Below are 19,486 nucleotides of genomic sequence, written 5' to 3' on the forward strand. Positions count from 1 at the left end.
GAGAACACCTCTGTGGGACAGGGGACACCTCGATGGGACAGGGGACACCTCGATGGGATGGGGGACATCTCGATGGGACAGGGGACACCTCGATGGGATGGGGGACACCTCTCTGTGGGACAGGGGACACTCCCTGTGGGGAGGGGACACTCCCGTCCCGCCCCCGTGGAGCCCCAGTTTTCCCTCGGCTCCCGGGATCCCCCGGGATCGCTGCCGGCGCAGGGGGGGTGAGGAGCATCCCTGGGCCGGGACATTCCCACACCCGCCCCGTCCCTCCCTCTCCCGGGAAAAACCTGGCTGGGCGTTTTGGGGAATTCTTTCCCAACATTTCCCTGGGAAAAGCCACGCTCCCAAAACCTCCGCCAGCCCAAAAGCTCCGGGCGGCCGCGGAGTTCATCGCCCGGAGAGCCCCGCCCCGCCCCGGAGCAGCGGAGATACAGCAATTCCAAATGGTGTCCCAAATTACATCCCAATTCACATCCCAGATGATATCCCAACGCTATTCCCAATGCTATCCCTATGATATCCCAACAATATCCCAGTGCTATCCCAATGCTATCCCCAGTGCTATTCCCAACACTATCCCCAATGCTATCCCAGAGTTATCCCAATGATACCCCAGTGTTATCCCAACACTATCCCCAGCACTATCCCAGTGCTATCCCACGCTATTCCCAATGCTATCCCGGCACTATTCCCAATGCCATTCCCAATGCTGTTCCCAGCGCTATTCCCAATGTTATCCCAGTGCTATCCCAATGATATCCCAATGCTATCCCAGCTCTATTTATTCCCAGTGCTATCCCAGCACTATTCCCAATGTTATCCCAATGACACCCCAATGATGTCGCAGTGTTATCCCAATGCTGTTTATTCCCAACGCTATTCCCAGTGCTATCCCAATGCTATTCCCAAGGTACCCCAGCACTATTCCCAACGCTCTCCCCAGTGCTATTCCAGTGCTATCCCAACGCTATTCCCAATGCTATTCCAAATCCTATTCCCAGTGCTATCCCAATGCTATTCCCAAGGTATCCCAGCGCTATTCCCAACGCTCTCCCCAGTGCTATTCCAGTGCTATCCCAACGCCATTCCCAGCGCTATTCCAGGCTATTTCCAGTGTTATTCCCAATGCTATTCCCACTGCTATTCCCAGCGCTATCCCAGTGTTATCCCAATGCTATTCCCAGCGCTATCCCAGTGTTATCCCAATGCTATTCCCAGCGCTATCCCAGTGTAATTCCCATGCTATTCCCAGCGCTATCCCAGTGTAATTCCCAGCGTTATTCCCGAGGGAGGAGCCGCCCCCGCTCCCGCTCCCGGATCCAGCCGAGCGCTAAACGCGGCTCAGATCGCGCGCTCCCGCCAGAGCCGCGGCCGCTAATTAACGGCGCGAGCCGCTGTAATGTGATGAACTTCCCTTTGTGGGGGAGCGCTCCCGATAAGGGCGAGCAGCCGGGATCAAAGGCGAGCATCCAGTGCTATCCCAACGCTATTCCCAATGCTATTCCAAATCCTATTCCCAGTGCTATCCCAATGCTATTCCCAAGGTATCCCAGCGCTATTCCCAACGCTCTCCCCAGTGCTATTCCAGTGCTATCCCAACGCCATTCCCAGCGCTATTCCAGGCTATTTCTAGTGTTATCCCATGCTATTCCCAATGCTATTCCCAGCGCTATCCCAGTGTTATCCCAATGCTATTCCCAGCGCTATCCCAGTGTAATTCCCAGCGTTATTCCCGAGGGAGGAGCCGCCCCCGCTCCCGCTCCCGGAGCCAGCCGAGCGCTAAACGCGGCTCAGATCGCGCGCTCCCGCCAGAGCCGCGGCCGCTAATTAACGGCGCGAGCCGCTGTAATGTGATGAACTTCCCTTTGTGGGGGAGCGCTCCCGATAAGGGCGAGCAGCCGGGATCAAAGGCTCGCAGCGGCTCCATTTCCCGCAGCCGCCCCTCGCCCGCCCCGGCTCCCCCTCGCCCCTGGGGTTTGCTCCCAGCCCCCGCCCGCTTCCCCTCGCCGGAGCATCCCGAGGGATGCGGCTCCCCCGAGATGCTCCAACACTCCCCGGGGAGCTGCAAACCCTCCCCGGGGAGCTGCAAACCCTTCCCGGGGGGCCCCAAACCCTTCCCGAGGAGCTCCAAACCATCCCGAGGTCTTCCAACCCTCCCCGGGGAGCTCCAAACCCTTCCCGGGGAGCTGCAAACCCTTCCCGGGGAGCTCCAAACTACCCCAAGATCTTCCAAACCCTCCCCGAGGAGCTCAAAACTACCTCGAGGAGCTCCAAACCCCCTCCGAGGAGTTCCAAGGGAACGCAGTTCCCCACGAGGAGTTCCAACCCTCCCCAGTGAGCTCCAAACCCTTCCCGAAGATTTCCAAACCCTCCCTGAGGAGTTCCAAACCCCCTCTGAAGAGCTCCAAGCCCCTTTCGAGGGGTTCCAAACCCTCCCTGAGGAGCTCCAAGCCCCCTCCGTGGGGATGCAGCTCCCCCCGAGGACTTCCAAACCCCCTTCGAGAAGTTCCAAACCCTCTCCGAGGAGCCCCAAGCCCCCCTGTGCCTCCCCACAGCCCCGAGGGCCGTTCAAGTGCGCGGGTCAGTCCCAGGCAGTGCCCCCAAACTATCGCCACCATCACCATCATCATCATCATCACCATCATCATCCTCCTCCCCATGCCCACCATCCCCTGCCCCTCTCAAGCCCCGCTCCGCCGGCGCCTCCCGCCCTCCCCGCGCCCCCCGGCCCTTCCTTCCCCTTGTCCCCAACTGCGGGTGACAAATGTCTTTATAAAGTGGCATTAGTGACATCCAGCTCCTTTTGTGGCGCGGCCCCGCCGAGCGCCAGCCTCGGGATGAGCCGGGAATGAGGAGGAGGAGGAGCAGGAGGGGTTTTTGGGAGGGGGATACCCCGACCCTCCCTCTCCCCGCCGAAGCCGCATCCCCATCCCCATCCCGAGCTCTGCTCCCCCCGGAGCTGCACCTGCGCTTCCCAACTCCTCCATCCCCGCTTCCTCCTGGCATGAGGGGCAGGAGGAGCCCCCCAAACCCCAATTCCGGGGTCTGCCTCCCGCCCTGCCCCCTCGGCGCTCCCGGCCGGGGCTCCCCTGCCCCCGCTCGGATCCCTCCTCTCCTGACCCTCTCGAAACCTCCTCGCCCCCCAAAAACCCCAAAGCCCAAACCGGGCTGAAGTTCCGGTTTAATAAAAAATAAAATAGAATCCATTTAAAAGGCGACTAAAACCGCGTGGGGAAGAGGAAGAAAAGGGGCAGGGCTTTTTTTCCTACTTCTTTTTAAGAATAATGCCCATAAATACAGAATATCCGCAAAGCCCAGGTCTGCAGAGGGGCCTTGATTCGATTTTTTTTTTCTCTCTTTTGTGGCAAACGCAATTTTCCCAAAGATCCTTCACCCTAATGCCGCAGCGAGTCCCTCCCCGCTGTTCTGCGCGCTTTAAAACCCCGCCGCGGAAATTCCCCTGAAAAATTTGGAAAAAGCTTCTCGTGGGGGTGGAATTTGGGGAGCGGGGGGTGTGAAGCGGCGGCGGGGGAGGAGGAGGAAGGGGAGGTTAATCCGGGTTTAACGCCGTGATGCAGTCGCAGGACCAGGGCTCGGCTGATTGTGTTATCTCTCCCCAACATTTGGGTCTCCCATATTTCACCCAGCCAAATAGCTGCGAGGGAAAAGTGCGTATGGAGGCACTCCTGACGCCTCAGGAAAATATGTTATTAATATCTAAATAACTTCCCAATACTGTCTCTAAATCTCCCCTTCGCCACTCCAGATGATGAATTCGTTTGAAGTGTTCTCCCGTCTCATCTTCGCTCTCTCTCTCCCTCTCCCCCCGCTTTTTTTCCCCTTTTTTTCCCATACCCAGGCTTATTTCAAACTGGTAAATATCTAATTCCTTTAACCACGCTGCAGACACGTCTCTCCCCTCTCCCGCGCGCAATTCCCGCTTGGAAAAATCCTCCACGGGAGAGCGAGACCCAGCGCGGCCTGCGGCTGCTGCTTGAGATGATTTCGGGTTAAAAGCGGGGTTTTTGGGGGAGATCTGTTTGTTTGCAGCAACCCCTGGATCACGCGTTCCCCTCGCAGCCTCTCCTGCCTTAATCCCGGCTCTGCCCCCTCCTCCCGGCCCAATTGGGGCCCAAACCTGGGATCAGGACGAGACCTCCCCGCTCCCTTCCTGTGCTGCTCTATCGCGGCTCCATCTCCCCGCTTCGCCCCAAATCTGCTTCCCACCCGCCCTGGGTAATGAAATCACCTCCAAATTCCACATTAAATCGTCTCCGACGCGTTTCCTCTCCCGGCCGGGGCTCCCCACCTGCCTCTGACCCCGAGATTCCCTCCCCGTTCCCCCTCTCCAGGATGGATCCTTTTCTTCTCCCCCCAAAAAAGGGGGGAAAGAAGGAAAAACCCCCAACCCCCGCCGAGCCCCGGATCTCAAACATCTCCCCGACATCCCTTCTCTCCCCGCCGTACAGCCGAGCCCCGCTCGCCGCATCCTTGTCTCAAGTTTGTTTTTTCAAACGCCTCGTGTTCGATTATTCCCGTTTATTCCCCTCTCCAGCCTTATCTCTCCTCCTCTCTTCTCTCCTCCCCGTCACACTCGATTTAGGCAGGAGTTTATCTTGCGAACATTTGCCGACTTTGTTTATGTAGCCCAGGTTCCCGTTCCCAAAAGCCACTGTTTGCCTTTGTAATTGTTATCTGTGTTTATTGTTGTACCTCATTTGTCTCAGCTTTTTTTGTGACATGTAAGCTCCGTGTGCGCCCGCATCCAGCCCCCCTCCTCCCTCTCCCTCTCCCTTCTCCCTGCGTTTTTTTTTTATTCCTCTTCCCCTCTCTTCCCTCTCCTCTCGGCCTGAAATATGCACAGAATAACTCAGCCTAAAGCCAATGAATTGCTTGACACCTCCCTATCTCTTCTCCTGCCCCCCATTATTAGAGCTGATCCCGCTCGCAACACTCACAAATCCCGCCTGGGCTCTGTTTGATTAGATTGCCAACCTTTGGTAATCCCTTGATTTGATGAAGTGTCTGCTCGCGGCCCCCCCCGCGCCTCTAAACACACATTTACCGAGGAGCCGCGTGTTGGTTTTTAAACCCGCGCCGATTGTTCGCCGATAAATCGGCCCCGCAGCCGCGCTCCCCTCCCCGGCTGGGGAACAAAGCCCCGGCGCAGCTCCGGGGGTGCCCCCGTCCCTTTCTGCTCCTCCCGAGCTCCCCCAAATCGGGCGGGACCCTCCGAACCCCCCCGCTGGCTGCGGCTCCCCAAAAAGCCGGCGGGAGCGGCGCTGGCAGCTCCCGGCTGGAATTGTCCCTGTCCCCCTCCCGCAGTGTCCCCAGCCCCGGGGAGCCCCGAGCCCGCCGCTGCGCCCCCCAAAACGGAGCCCAAATCCCGCTTTCCCCCCCCAAATCTGAACCCCTATCCCACCTTTCCCCCAAAATCAGAGCCCCAATCCCGCTTTTCCCCCAAAATCAGAACCTCGATCCCGCTGTTCCCCCAAAACCGGAACCCCGATCCTGCCCCTCTCCTGCTGTTCCCCCAAAATCGGGGCCCCAATTCCGCTTTTCCCCCAACATCGGGGCCCCAATCCCGCTTTTCCCCCAACATCGGAGCCCCCATCCCGCTTTTCCCCCAAAGTCAGAACCTTGATGACGCTTTTCCCCCAAAATCGGGGCCCCAATTCCGCTTTTCCCCAAAAATCGGAGCCCAAATCCCGCTTTTCCCCCAACATCGGGGCCCCAACCCCGCTTTTCCCCCAACATCAGAACCTTGATGACGCTTTTCCCCCAAAATCGGAACCCCGATCCTGCTGTTCCCCCAAAATCGGCCTAGGGCACAAACTTGGGGGGCACAGAGCGAAGGGGAGGGAAAGATTCCCTTAAAAATCCGCATTTTCACCCCCAAAACAGAAGCCGGGGGTCCCTGCGAGCACCCCCCGCACCCCGCGGGGCTCGGGGGGGCAGCGCCGCCGGGCCCCGCTGCTGCCGGGGGGACACGCCGGGGATGGGGGGACAGGCCCAGGGTGGGGGACACACCAGAGACCCCCCGGGTCTGGTCTCAATTAATTCCCTCCACCCCCGAAATTTGGGGGTGCCCAAATTCCCCCCTCTGCCCCCCCAGCGAGGGAGAGAGGGGCGCATCCCCTCCCTGATAAATAACAACGACCCCAAATGATAATTACAATTATAATCATAATAAATAGCAACAACAACAACTGGCTCTTAACAAGGAGATATATATATATAAATATAAAATAAACATATATTAAAAAAATAAAAAAACCCAAAGTGAAGCCTCATGAATATCCGCCCAGGGCTAGCTGGAGTGAGCCGTTTAAAGATGAAAGTGCAAAGAAATAAAGGCTCAATTTAATCTGCCTTAAAACCCTTCAACTTAACGTTTGTGCTGGGAACTCAGAGAGTGAGTACTGATTGGGGATAAATACATTTCTTAGCATGCCTTGGAGCTATTACACCCTTCTCCAACACAGCTCCCTATTCAACAGCCACAGTTTTCATTACCAGCTCTAATAAGTCTTAACATTATTAAATGCCAAGCAGACGATAGAAAGAAACAGGCGCAGGGTGGAAGCTTTCTTTCCCACTTAAAAAGAGAGAGCATTTAGGGCTGTCTTCCCCCGGCTCCCCGCGAGGAGAACCCGCCACGGAGCGCTTGGCAGCGGCGGAAAAAAAAAAAAAAAGATTAAAAATAAAAAAAAAAGCAAAAGCAAAGTTTTTTTCGCCCCTTTCCCCCCGCAGCTCTCGGAGGGAGAAGTCGCGTTGGGCGCAGAAATTGAGAAAAATTCCCCCCCCTCCCTCAAGCCGTGCGAGGTTGGGTTGGTTTTGGTGGAGCCACCTGGAAATGAGAGCGGGGTGGAGGGAAAACAGCTCTGAGGAGATTTGAATTGCGGGGTGTAAAATCGCCGTGTTTCCCGGCAGAAAGTGCGGGGTTTTCGGGCAGAAATTGAGGTTTTTTCGGGCAGAAATTGCGGTTTTTTCGAGCAGAAATGCGGTTTTTTTCCCCAGCAGAAATTTCCCAGCGCGCAGCCGCCGCCCGCCACTGCTTTACGAGCGGGCTCATCAATTATCTTAATTGGGGCCATTAAAACTTTCCCAGGCGTTAAAATCCGCCGGGACAGCGGCAAATTCGGAATTTCGGACGCTCCTTTTGGAGATGCGCAGGACTCCAAAAAAACAACCCGAATTCAGGCGGTTTTTAGGGGGGATTTCTCCTCGGCGCGAGGACAAAAACCCGGGAATTGCGCAGAAATTGGGATTTCTCCGCGGGGCCGGGGCATCCTGCGCGCTCGGAGGGAGCGCGGCGCTCCACAGGCTCCGGCCGCGGGAATTTGCCCAAATTAGCCCCCTTTCATCCAGGAACGGGGGCTCGTGTTTGATTTGTCCGCGGCCTCACCCATGAAGGCAGAAGGGAGCGTTTTGTTTTGCCTCTTGACACGCACTTCTTGCGTGCTAATCAGGGATAAAAAGCTCCCCGCTCCTTCATTCTTATTTTTTTTTAAATTTTTTTTTTTCATTTGTTCCTTTGGGGGTGGCGACGGCGAAAACGCGAGGACGGGGGGAAAACAAACTCAACCAGCGCTTTCAAAAATAAAGATATTTTTCCCGAGAGGCGAGCCTGGCTGAAAACACAACTTAACCCCCCCTCCCCAAACCTCCTTTCCCCCCTCTAATAAAATTAAAAACACTCCGAAAGTGAGCGGGGGGAGCTTCTGGCGGACACAATGGCCCCGATTTGCAAATGAGCATCGCCCCTCTCCCAAATCACAGCAACATTTTGCAGCGTCCAACGGCTCTGCCTTTCTGCAGCAGCCGCTCCGATAATATTACAAAACTATCTAACAGCAGGGAGTTTTGAATAATTTATCTCCCTTTCTTCCCGTCCTCGGCCCTTTGTCCAAAAGTTTTTCTCCTCCTCGCGGAATTTTGAATGAGAATGGACGCGCCCTCCCTCCCCCATCCCTTTACTCCATTTTTGAGGCAGCCTCGGGTTTTTCCCCCTTTTCCCCCCCTTTCTTTTTTTTTTCCTTTTTTCTTTTTTTTTTTTTTTTCCTCCGCTGTTTGCTTTTGTGGTCAGGAATCTTTTCCTTATAAAGCTTCAATAGACCCCAAGGTCTTTGTAAGTGAAGTTCATCTTCAAGGTTGGGAAAAGGGGAAAAAAAAAAAAGGATCGGATCCTTAAAGAAAAAAATAAAACAAAATCCCTTTTGTCACCTTCATTTCCAACTCCCGTGATGGGGGCTCGGGGAAACCTTTTCTACCCCAAAATTCCCCTCACGTGTCCCAAACTGGGGGAAATTGGGGGCTGGGGGAGAATCCCGCTCACCCCGAGAGCGGCGATGCCACAAATCCCCCCAAAATCCCAGCTCCGGCCCAAGCCCAGCCCGTGCTCGCTTGGCACCAATTCGGGAGAAAACCGAAAAATCCCAACTCCCCTCTGCTCGAGACTCCCAAAATCACCGTTTTCCCCAAAAATCGCCGTTTCCCCCCCAAAAAGGCGCTCGTTTTGTGCTCGAACCGAGCTGCTCCAACTCCCCGTTTATCCCTGACGGATCTCACGGATGCTCCCCCAAAATTCCACCTTTTCTTTGCTTTTTTTTTTTTTTTTTAGAACCACGGCGCTGCCCGCGCTGCAGTTCCCACCCCCAGCCCCGCATTCCCAGCTGGGAAAAGTTGGAATTTTCCTGCCAGCGGGAGCAAGAGCCGCGCTCGGGAGGTGACAACAGAGCCCCGCCACCGGCCTGGCTCGGAGCCTTCCCCCGCCTGCGCCGGGAGGGATTTCCCTGCATCGCTTTCCCTGGATCATTTTCCCTGGATGCTTTTCCCTGGATCGCTTTCCCTGGATCATTTCCCTGGATGGTTTTCCCTGGGTAATTTTTCCCAGGATAATCGGGGGGTGCGGCGCCGCTGCGGGGCCCCCCCCGTGTCCCCCCGGAGCCGGCGGCTCCCGTCCCTAATTGATATTGATCGGCGCCATCGGTCACCTGTCAGCCCCGGTTCCAGGGGACCACTTAGGCGAAATCTGTTTAACAAATTCATTTACGGCCTCCGAGGTGCCTCTCCCCCCCTCCGGCCATTCCCGGCCCTTTTTATGGATAATTGATCCCGAGCAAAGCACCGACAGCTCTTCCTCCTCCTGGCAGCCCCGCTCCCCGCAGGGGTTTTTTGGGAAGAGCCCAACTCGGCGGCTCTGGAGCCACCCCCGGGGGCAGGGCCGTGTCCCCGCTGTCCCCCCCGGCGCGGCGCGGGGACGCGCGGTACCTTTGTCGCCCAGGATGCCGTCGATGCTGTGCTTGGCCTTCTTGTCGCCGTCCTCCTCCTTCTTGTCGCAGTCCTCGTCCTCCTCCTTCTTGCCGAACTTGATGCGGAGCACGCGGCTAATCGAACTCACTAAACCTCGGACAGTCAAAGGCAGAAAGGCGAGTATAAGCTGCCTGCGAGGAGCGGGGAGTGCCGCTCTTCCCGTGGGGATGCACCTGCCGAGCCACCCCAGCTCCCAAACTGGGATCCGCTGGCCGCCCGCCCCAGCGGCACCGGCATGTCCCAAAGTCCCGGGGTGGGCCATGCCCAGGTCACCACACGCTCTGTCACCTCACAATTCCAGAATTCCCCCCAGTTCCCAGGCCGGGATGGAGCTCCGGGCCTGTTCTGGTCCTACAGAGCGGCCCCAAAACCCGGCGGGACCTCACGGCCCCCGCAGAGCCCCCGCGCCCCAAACACGTCCCCGCAGGCCGAACTTTGGGGTGCAGCCTCGCTGCCCATGGATCTCGGCATCTCAGGATCTCATGGATCCCTGGGTCTAATGGAGCTCAGGACCTCATGGCTCTAAAGGATCCCTCGGGATCTCATGTGTCTCTGGACTTCGGGGATCTCCAGATCTCTCGGGATCTCTGGATGTCTGGATCTCAGGATCCCGTGGATCCATAGATCTCATGGATCCCTGGATGTCTTGGGATCTCCTGGATCTCAGGATCTCCTGGATTCCCGGACTCCTCGGGATCTCTGCCCCATGGGGACGTTGCTGGGCAGCCCCCACGGCACAGCTCCCCTTTCCCCCTGGATTTGGGGGCCACCTCTGGGGGTCTCCCCCTGCCCCAGCATCCCCCCGGCTTTCCAGGGAGCCGGAAAAATTTGGGATAAGGGCTTGGTTTGGGCTCGGTTTTGCAGCAGCCGGGGCACAAACCCCCCCAGTCCCGGGCTTTGCTCGGGGTGATTGTCCCCGCTCCATCCAGGCAGAGGCAGGAGGGGGTTTGGATGCTCTGGAAAACCTTTCCCTCGGGATAACCCTTCCCCCGCGGGGCCGGGGAGTGTGGCCAAGCTGCCTTCTCACCTGAGGGCACCGTGCTGCGGTCGCAGTGGCCGTCCTTGAGCAGCCGGTCCCGGATCTCCCAGCTGAACATCCCAGGGTTCTCCCGCTTGTATTCCTCGATTTTCTTCTCCACGTCGGGAGTCGCGACCTGCTTTTGTGCCCAAGGGGCGCCGGGGTGTCCCCGCGGGGCGGCCGGGCGGGGGGGAAGGGAGGGAGAGCAGGGGAAAAGCGCTTTTAATTCAAAAGAAGCAGCGCAGCTCAGCCCTGCCCGGCCGGGCTGCGAGGTTTGGGGTGGAAAATGGGGATTGGGAGCAGGGAAAGGAGGGAAATAAAGCTGGGAAAAGGCCCTGCTCCCCCAAATCCTAAAAACGGGGTCTCTGAGAGTCGAGAGAGCCCGCAGGGTGGGATTACCCTGAGCTCCGGGGAGGCGGTGCAGGGGACACTTTTTAGGGTGTTTATGGGGTTTCCTATTCCCAAAGAATCCCGAATTCCCCGCTCCCCACACCCCGCCGGGATCGCTCCAACGAGCGCCACTTGTTGCACGTGGAAGCCACAAAAAAGAAAAAAGAAACCTCTTTAATGCATTCACCACCTCCAGCTCGGGCCCCTCTTTCTCCCCACCAGAAACCCAAAACCGCAACTTTATCAAAACCCTTTCCCCCCTAAAAAAAACCCCAAAACCAAACCAAACAACCAAAACCGCTGGGAAAACTCTCGCTGCCCCTCAAAAGAAGGCGGAATTTCGGGGCGCGGTGCCCGCAGCGCACTCACCCTGGGCTTGCTGCCGCCGATGGCCCCGGGCCGGATGGATCCGGTCTCCTGGTAGCGGCAGAGGATTTTGGAGACGCAGCCGTGGGAGACGCGCAGCTGCCGGGAGATCACGCAGGGCCGGATGCCGTGGTGCGCCATCTCCACGATCTTGTGGCGGATGTGGTTGGGCAGCGGGCGCCCGTTGATGAAAACCCCTCCGAGCTGGTTCACCCTGCCCTGGCCCAGCGGGGTGGACACTGCGAGGGACGCGGGGGAGAAAACCCGACCCAAAAAAACGGGGGAAAGTTAAATTAGGGGGGGAAAAATCCGGCGTGTCCTTCCCCGCATCTCCCGCTTCTCTCCCGGGGTTTGGGGGTTTGAAAGAAGGGAGACAGTCTCGCCCGTGCCCTGCGCTCCGTGCTTATCCCGGTGTCTATCCCGGTGTCTATCCCGTGTTTGTTTATCCCGTATTTATCCCGGTGTTTGTTTATCCCGGTGTTTTTGTTTATCCCGGCACCACGCGTGAGAATTTCCCATGGAAAGTGGGAAAATAAAAATCCCCCCCGAGCCGCGCGCCCATCCCCGAGAAATCCCCGTGTGTCCATCCCTGGAAATTTGTCCGGATTTGGGGTTTCACAGCTCGGTTTGAAACCATTCCCGGCGTTTCAAACGCGAGGAGAGCCAAACCCGCACAACAAAACGCTCCCAAAACTTCTCCTTTCTTCCCCCAAAAAACCTCTCCTCGATTTACGGAGCTCCGCTTTCAAACAAACTTTTGCAAATCACCTCTGAAACACCCTAGGGGAGCTTTTTTTTGGTGGTTTTGGGGTTTTTTTTGGTGGCTTTGGGGGGGATTTTACCCCGCGGCCGCTTCGCCGCCGCCTCTGCGGGCGCGGGGGCAGCGGCGGCTCCTTCGCCCCCTCCCCAATTTATCGAACACCTCGCGCCGCAGATCTCGCAGATTAATACGATTTCACAGGCTGGAAATTAAAGCGAAAAGGAGGGGAGGCAGGACGGGAGGGGGCAGAACTCAGCTGGGTAATTTGCGCGAGGCTGGAGGGGGCGAGCGCCAGGCGAGGCGAGGGGGGCGGATTTTTATTTCTTATTTTTTTTTAGATATAATTTTTTTTTCCCTCCCCTCTCTCGCTACAAAGAAAAGTCGATTCCAGAAATTGCCTGGCGATTTAGCGAGAATCATGCACCGCTAATTCCGAGTCACTTTGGCCGGCGCTCCCTGGATGTATCATTATCGACAGATAACACTCGAGTGGCCAATTTTACATTCAAGAGCCGCTAAAAGCGCCGGCCGCTCTCTCCTTTCATTATTCCCAGTCATGTTGTGCAAATATTGTTGTAATCCTTTGATCCTTTCCCTTGCCGTCTGTTTTACTTCATTTGCTACAGAAAAGCACTTCAGCAAATCCCCGCGCCCTGTGTGTTTTGCAGCCTGCGTGGTTTTCCGCGGGTTTGCCATTCGCCACTTGAGCACGGGCGGGATGAAATTTTCTCCGCTTTTAATAAATGCGGCCAGAGGGGTCCCGGATAAAAATTTCCCTTTTTTTTTTTTTTCCCCGCGTGACAAAGGCACGGCGGAGGGAGGATGGGTGACACTCGGCGAGGTGACAGCTCCCGAGTCCCCGCTTCGCCAGCCCCGGCCAAGGACATCATCCCGGCTTCCCGCTGCTCCCCGGATCAAGGTTTTTATTCCTATTTTCCCCTCCGAAAAGTTAAATCCCATCAGTTTGGTTGTTTTCCCCCCGCTTTGACGCGGAGGTGAAATTGTCGGGATGTAAAAAAACCAACCCGCTAGAAAAAACCCAACCCCCCCCAAAAAAAACCCCAAAGCGGGAGAAGCTGCCCCAAAAACCCTGCGGGATGGCCGAGAATACTCGAAACACGGGAAAACAGCGAAGCAAATCCCGGGAATTCGCGGGGAGCGCGGCGGGAAGGGGCTGGGTACGGGGTGAGAAGTTGGGAGAATTTCGGGAACCCCCCAGGAGCGGAGCTCAGCCGCACCCCTGCCCCAAGGGCCCCGCGGGTGATTCCAGAGGGATGGAGCGGCGCTTTTAGGGATGGAGAGGGGCTTTTCCAGACCCCAAGAGCCCCCCAGGTTATTCCAGAGGGATGGAGCAGCGCTTTTCCAGACCCCAAGGCCCTCCCCGGGTGATTCCAGCGAGAAGGAGCAGCACTTTTCCACAGCTAAGAGCCCCCCCAGGTTATTCCAGAGGGATGGAGAGGCGTTTTTCCAGCCCTATCCCCCTCCCCAGAGCGCTTTTCCAGGTTTTCCAGACCTACCTTCCAGCGGGAAGCCGGTGCGGGGGTAGTTCTGCCCCGGCGCCGGGCGCATCATCCGCGGCACCGTCCCGGGCAGCGCTGCCATGGTCGGGGGGCGGCCGCGGCCGAGGGGCTCCGCTGCGAACCGGGGCTGGGGGGGACACCGGGCACGACCGGGGGCTGCGGGGCCGCCTCCTCCGACCTTCCCAGCCCTTCCAGCGGCTGCAAAACAAGGGAGAAATCTGGGCTCCGAGCGCGGAAAAAAAAAAAAACAACCAAAAAAAACAAAACAAAAAACCCGAGAACGCTTCAGAAAATAAGCACAAAAATCAAAATGCTGCAAGGCTGGGGATGGAAGGGGTGGGGATAGAGGGGGGATCACCCACCAGAAATTCCCGGGAAAGTTTGGGGGCTGTGTCCCGAGCGGCCGCTCCGCTGGAATGTCACCCGGGAAGAGCAGGCACAGCCAAAGTTGCCTGGGAGCTGGGCTGGGCTTGGGGCTGGCTCGGGGCTGGTTTGGGGCTGGTTTAGGGCTGGTTTAGGGCTGGCTCGGGGCTGGTTTAGGGCTGGCTCGGGGCTGGCTCGGGGGGCAGAGCGGGGGGAGCCGCGGCCCCCCGGATTCGCTCGGTGCGCTGCGGTTCTTCCTCCTCGCGGCGCGGCTGTGGCAGCGCTGGAGGAGGAGGAGGATGAGGAGGAGGAGGATGAGGAGGAGGAGGGGGCTGGAAGTTGCTCCGGCGGGGAAGTTGGGGCGGTGGGAAGGACGGGCAGGCTCTGATAGGCTCCGGCTCCTTTCTTTTATGGGAAGGGGGATCCGCGCCCGGCCCCGGCGCCAATGGGAGAGGAGCCCCGCGCTCCTTCCCAGAGGGGTTTTTTGGGGATGTTTTTGGTCATTCTCGGGCTCCTCACGGACAGCTGGGGTGTCCCTCGAGCGGCTGGGAAAGATTTGGGGGGAAACAAAGCAGGGATAAATCAGGAATTGCGGGGTTGTGGGTGTTTGGGGGTTTTTGGTGGGGTTTTTTGGGATTTTTTAGGGATTTTTTTCCCTCTAAGCGGATTCCAGGAGGGGAAAGGCGGGCGGAGCATGGGCTGAGCCCGGCTCGGGGTGGGGGAATTGCGGAGTGGATTGAAAAATGGAATAAAGTTTTTTAAAACAAATTTTAAAAAAATAAAGAGATAAAAAAGAATTGATAAAAATTATAAAAAAAACTTAAAAATAAAAGAAAATCAAAGTGGATGGCAATGAAAATGAAGAAAAATTAAAGCAAATAACAATTAAAATAAGTTTAAATAAAAAATTAAAAATTAGAAAATATTTTAAAGTATTGTGAGAAATTAAAAAAAGCCCCAAATTAATAAGAAATAAATGAAATTATAAGAAATAAATGAAATTATAAGAAATAAATGAGATAAAATAAATAAATAAATAAATAAATAAATAAGTTGCTCCTCACCCCTCGTCCCGCTCCCCCCGCGGGGTTTGGAGCCGCTTTTCCCCCTTTTCCCGTCCCTCCCTGGGGGGTGTGAAAGGCTCACCCGACCCCCCCTCTCTGTGGGGCCGCCTTTGGGACCGGCCCAGCGCCCCCTCACCTTGCCCAGCCCAGGTACCGCCCTCATTAATTAACAGCGGCGTTAATGACGGGGCGGGCTCGGGCCGGCCCTGTCCCGGTGAGAATTCCCGATTTCGCCCCAAAAGCCGCGGGGCCGCGGGGACGGGCGCGCAGCGGGACGTGACGCCGGCGCCGCCGCCGCCTTTTGTTCGCAGCTGGGGAAGGGACCCGGGCCCGCCGCCCCCTCCCCAAAACCCCCCAAGCCCGGCCCGGCCCGCCCCCGCCTTCGCTTTGGGCTTAAACCCGGCCTGGAGCCCAACTTCAGCCTCAGCTCGGCCTAAGCCGCGCCTAAAGCTGCGCGCTTTGGCGTTTCTGCCTTTCCGCCCCAATCCCCTCCAACAGAAATTAAAAAAACCGGGGCAGAGTGAGGAGGGAGAAAAGCGATTTTTAAAATCCTTCCCGAGGTGTCAAGTTGCGCCCGAACTCTGAGCTGGGCTCAGGCGCGGCTTTGGCGAACGAAAATAAATCTCGCTTCTTCCCAAAAAACGCCAATTCCCGGAGTTTTCCGGGGGAAAAGCCCCGGCCCCGTCTCCGCCGCATTCCTGCCGCCGTAATTATAGTATTTGCCGGGATGGGGGGGAAGGAGCCTGGGAATAAAGTTGAAAATTAAATATTTCTGCTCTCCCGGCGCTGGGGGAAGGTGAAACCCCGGGAGCCGAGCCCGAGCCCTCCTTCCCCGCCGCTCCGGGGTCACCTCGCCGGCAGGAAAATCCCGCACTTCAAACGCCGCGTTTGTTTTCCCTCCTTCCCCCGCCCCGCTCTGCTGGAATTGGGGGAAGATTCGGCACTTTCAGGCAAAAAAAAAGAGAAAAAAAATAGGAAAAAATTCACTTTGTCCTGAAACTCCGGGCACGCAAAGAGCTCCTATATTATTTATTATTATTATTATTATTATTATTATTATTATTATTATTATTATTATTATTATTATTAATTGTCATTATAATTTTGAGGGGGGTCAGGCTGCGGCCGCACCCCGGGGTCTGTCTGGGGTTGGGGTCAGGGGGTGGCAGGGACTGTCTCCACTGGGGGTGGGGACACCCCTGTCCCCACCCATCACCCCAAAAATCCGCTCCAGGGGGGGTCACCTGCGCCAAATCCTTTTTTTGGGATTAAATTTGAATTTTTTTTCTTTTTTTTTTTTTGCAGTTTTCCCATCTTCTCCCGGCTCTGCCTCGCGGACAAAAGCCGAGGCCGCTTCTCTGGATTAGAGGCGGCATCCATCGGGATGCGGAATTCCCGGAGCTTTCCCGGCGGGAATTGCGCTCCGCACCTTCCCGGCGCATCTCCATGGTTTCCTAAGGTGTGTTCCTGCTCGATAAATGCCGCGATTCCCGCGGGAGCGCGCGCTGCCATCGGCCTGGGATTATTTGGGGTTTTTTTAGGAGCATCCCGTTATCCCCCGCATCCCTCGCGGGAGGGTTTCCCACTCGGATGCGCGCTTGGAAAGGCGGATTTTTGGGATAAAAGGGCTCCACATCCCATTTTCTCCATGGAAAAGACGCTCTCAGGTTGATTAAACCCGTCTGGAAAATCTCCCCAATCAGCGATTTTACTTATTGCAATTCTCCTCAAAAAAACCTTAAAATTATTAATTAGGATTCTCCCTAAAAGTCCTTTTCTTATTTTTAAATTTTTATTATTTTTCTAGGTATGTCATCCCATTTCTGCAGCGGGGCGCACCCAGGAAGGAGAAATTTCCCTGGAAAATCTCTCAGAGGCTGCTCAGGAGGAAAACCCGAAGGATTCGATCCCGATTTTCAGCACATGGACGGAAAAATCAAAACCAAACCAAGCCCAGAATCCTTGAATGAAGTTGGTTCCTGCTCATTCCAGTTCAGTGATGGATGTGGGAAGGGTTTCCGTGGGAGATCCCGCCGTGGGTGGCAGGGACTGTCTCCACTGGGGGTGGGGACACCCCTGTCCCCACCCATCACCCCAAAAATCCGCTCCAGGGGGGGTCACCTGCGCCAAATCCTTTTTTTGGATTAAATTTGAATTTTTTTTTCTTTTTTTTTGCAGTTTTCCCATCTTCTCCCGGCTCTGCCTCGCGGACAAAAGCCGAGGCCGCTTCTCTGGATTAGAGGCGGCATCCATCGGGATGCGGAATTCCCGGAGCTTTCCCGGCGGGAATTGCGCTCCGCACCTTCCCGGCGCATCTCCATGGTTTCCTAAGGTGTGTTCCTGCTCGATAAATGCCGCGATTCCCGCGGGAGCGCGCGCTGCCATCGGCCTGGGATTATTTGGGGTTTTTTTAGGAGCATCCCGTTATCCCCCGCATCCCTCGCGGGAGGGTTTCCCACTCGGATGCGCGCTTGGAAAGGCGGATTTTTGGGATAAAAGGGCTCCACATCCCATTTTCTCCATGGAAAAGACGCTCTCAGCTTGCTTAAACCCGTCTGGAAAATCTCCCCAATCAGCGATTTTACTTATTGCAATTCTCCTCAAAAAACCCTTAAAATTATTAATTAGGATTCTCCCTAAAAGTCCTTTTCTTATTTTTAAATTTTTATTATTTTTCTAGGTATGTCATCCCATTTCTGCAGCGGGGCGCACCCAGGAAGGAGAAATTTCCCTGGAAAATCTCTCAGAGGCTGCTCAGGAGGAAAACCCGAAGGATTCGATCCCGATTTTCAGCACATGGACGGAAAAATCAAAACCAAACCAAGCCCAGAATCCTTGAATGAAGTTGGTTCCTGCTCGTTCCAGTTCAGTGATGGATGTGGGAAGGGTTTCCGTGGGAGATCCCGCCGTGACGAGCGTTATTTTCCCAAGCGATTATCCCAGGAATCTCCCTTTAAAGGGAGAGAAATCCACCTTGAAAAACGCGGATTGAAAGGAGAATATTTCTGCGGGACTTCCGCATTTTTGCGGAGTTTTTCTGCGCCGGGAGAAGCCGGGACGGGCGCGGGGTCCCGGGAAAGGCGAAGAGGGGAGGAGGAGCTCGGGAGCCGCGGGATGGGCGCTGGAAAAAACAGTAATTAATGGATTAATGAGTTAATGAATTCAAGGAGTTCTCCTTTTCCAGGAGCGGGGAATCCAGGAGTGTCCCAGGAATGTCCCCAGCAGATCCCCAGGATGATCCCAAGTGTCCCCAGCAGTGTCCCCAGGAGATCCCAAGTGTCCCCAGAAGATTCTGGGTGTCCCCAGGAGATCCTGCCAATGTCCCCAGCAGATCCGGGGTGTCCCTGGCAGTGTCCCCAGGTGATCCCAAATGTCCCCAGGTTATTCTGAGTGTCCCCAGGAGATCCTGGCAATGTCCCCAGGAGATCCTGGCAATGTCCCCAGCAGATCCAGGTGGTTCCCAGGTGATCCCAAATGTCCCCAGGGGATTCTGAGTGTCCCCATCAGATCCTGGGTGTTCCCAGCAGTGTCCCCAGTGGATTTTGGTTGCTCCCAAGAGTGTCCCCAGGAGGTCCTGGGTGCTCCTAGCAGTGTCCCCAGGTGTCCCCAGGAGTGTCCCCAGTGTCCCGGTGTCCCCAGGAGTGTCCCAATCCCATTCCCACATCATTCCCAAACCCTTCCAGCTGCATCCATGTGGGATTCCCATCCCAATCACCTCCATGGGATCGGGGCCTCTCCTGCTTTTTGGGGAGCATTTCCATGGGATTTTGAGGAGCATCTCCATGGATGAGGGGTCTGTCCTCCTTTTCTGGGGAACATCTCCATGGGTTTTAGGATCTGTCCTGATTTTTGGGGAGAATTTCCCTGGGATTGGGTCCTATTCTGCTTTTAGGGAGAATCTCCATGGGTTTGGGGTCTGTCCTGAATTTTGGGAGCTGCTCCATAGGTTTTTGGGAAGCACGTCCATCGGATTGGGGTCTGTCCTGCTTTTTGAAGGGAATTTCTGTGGGTTCGGGGTCTGTCCTGCTTTTTGGGGACATCTCCATGGAATTGGGGCCTGTTCTGATTTTTGGGAGCATCTCCGTGGGTTTTTGGGAAGCATTTCCATGACATTGGGGTCTGTCCTGCTTTTCTGGGGGAACATATCCATGGGGTTTGGGATCTGTCCTGCTTTTTGAGGAGAAATTCCATGGGATTGGGATCTGTCCTGCTTTATGGGAGCACTTCCATGGGACTGGGGGCTGTCCGGATTTTTGGGAACATCTCCGTGGGTTTTTGGGCAGCATTTCCATGGGTTTTAGGTTCTGTGCTGCTTTTTGAGAATTCCTGGGTGGGATATCCCTCCCTTGCTGGGATTAATGAGGATAATTATCAATAATTATTGATACCAGGTCTAACAAAGCCTCACCTGTTGCACCAGGTGAGGTAAAGCCAGGCCTAAATCCCCCTGGAAATCCAAGAAATTCCAGCAGGAGGAGCATGAAGGTTAAAAAACCCAGCAGGAACAAGTCAGTGATCCCAAATATTGATCAAAATCGGAAATTATCAGCAAGAAACTCAGCCAAACTGATAAAAATGAGGAATGATCAATAGTCTCATGAAATATTGGCAGAAATCAGGAATTATCAATAATAAATTTGCCAAATATAGATGATAATTAGGGATTATCAATAATAAACTCATC

The 19,486-nt window shown here is 55.6% G+C and overlaps 1 protein-coding gene across 3 annotated transcripts in view; it reads right to left on the bottom strand.

Moving 5' to 3' along the window:
• Nucleotides 1–13,853, bottom strand: part of PAX7 (paired box 7) — a 117,720-nt gene extending 103,867 nt beyond the window's left edge. The window contains exons 1-5 of one of the 3 annotated variants that reach the window (XM_039703132.1): nucleotides 13,738–13,853; nucleotides 13,373–13,573; nucleotides 11,099–11,334; nucleotides 10,349–10,475; nucleotides 9,280–9,408 (exon numbers count right to left, since the gene is read on the bottom strand). In XM_039703132.1, the coding sequence (XP_039559066.1) occupies nucleotides 9,280–9,408; nucleotides 10,349–10,475; nucleotides 11,099–11,334; nucleotides 13,373–13,457 (577 nt within the window). In that variant the 5' untranslated portion in view covers nucleotides 13,458–13,573; nucleotides 13,738–13,853. Of the gene's footprint in view, nucleotides 1–9,279; nucleotides 9,415–10,348; nucleotides 10,479–11,098; nucleotides 11,335–13,372; nucleotides 13,574–13,737 lie in introns of all 3 variants that reach the window. The other 2 variants (XM_039703130.1, XM_039703131.1) reach the window with 2 other exon arrangements.
• Between the last annotated feature and the right edge of the window lie 5,633 nt (nucleotides 13,854–19,486).

The sequence above is a fragment of the Passer montanus genome, unplaced genomic scaffold (genome assembly GCF_014805655.1).
Source record: "Passer montanus isolate IOZ18808 unplaced genomic scaffold, ASM1480565v1 scaffold160, whole genome shotgun sequence".
NCBI lineage: Eukaryota > Metazoa > Chordata > Aves > Passeriformes > Passeridae > Passer > Passer montanus.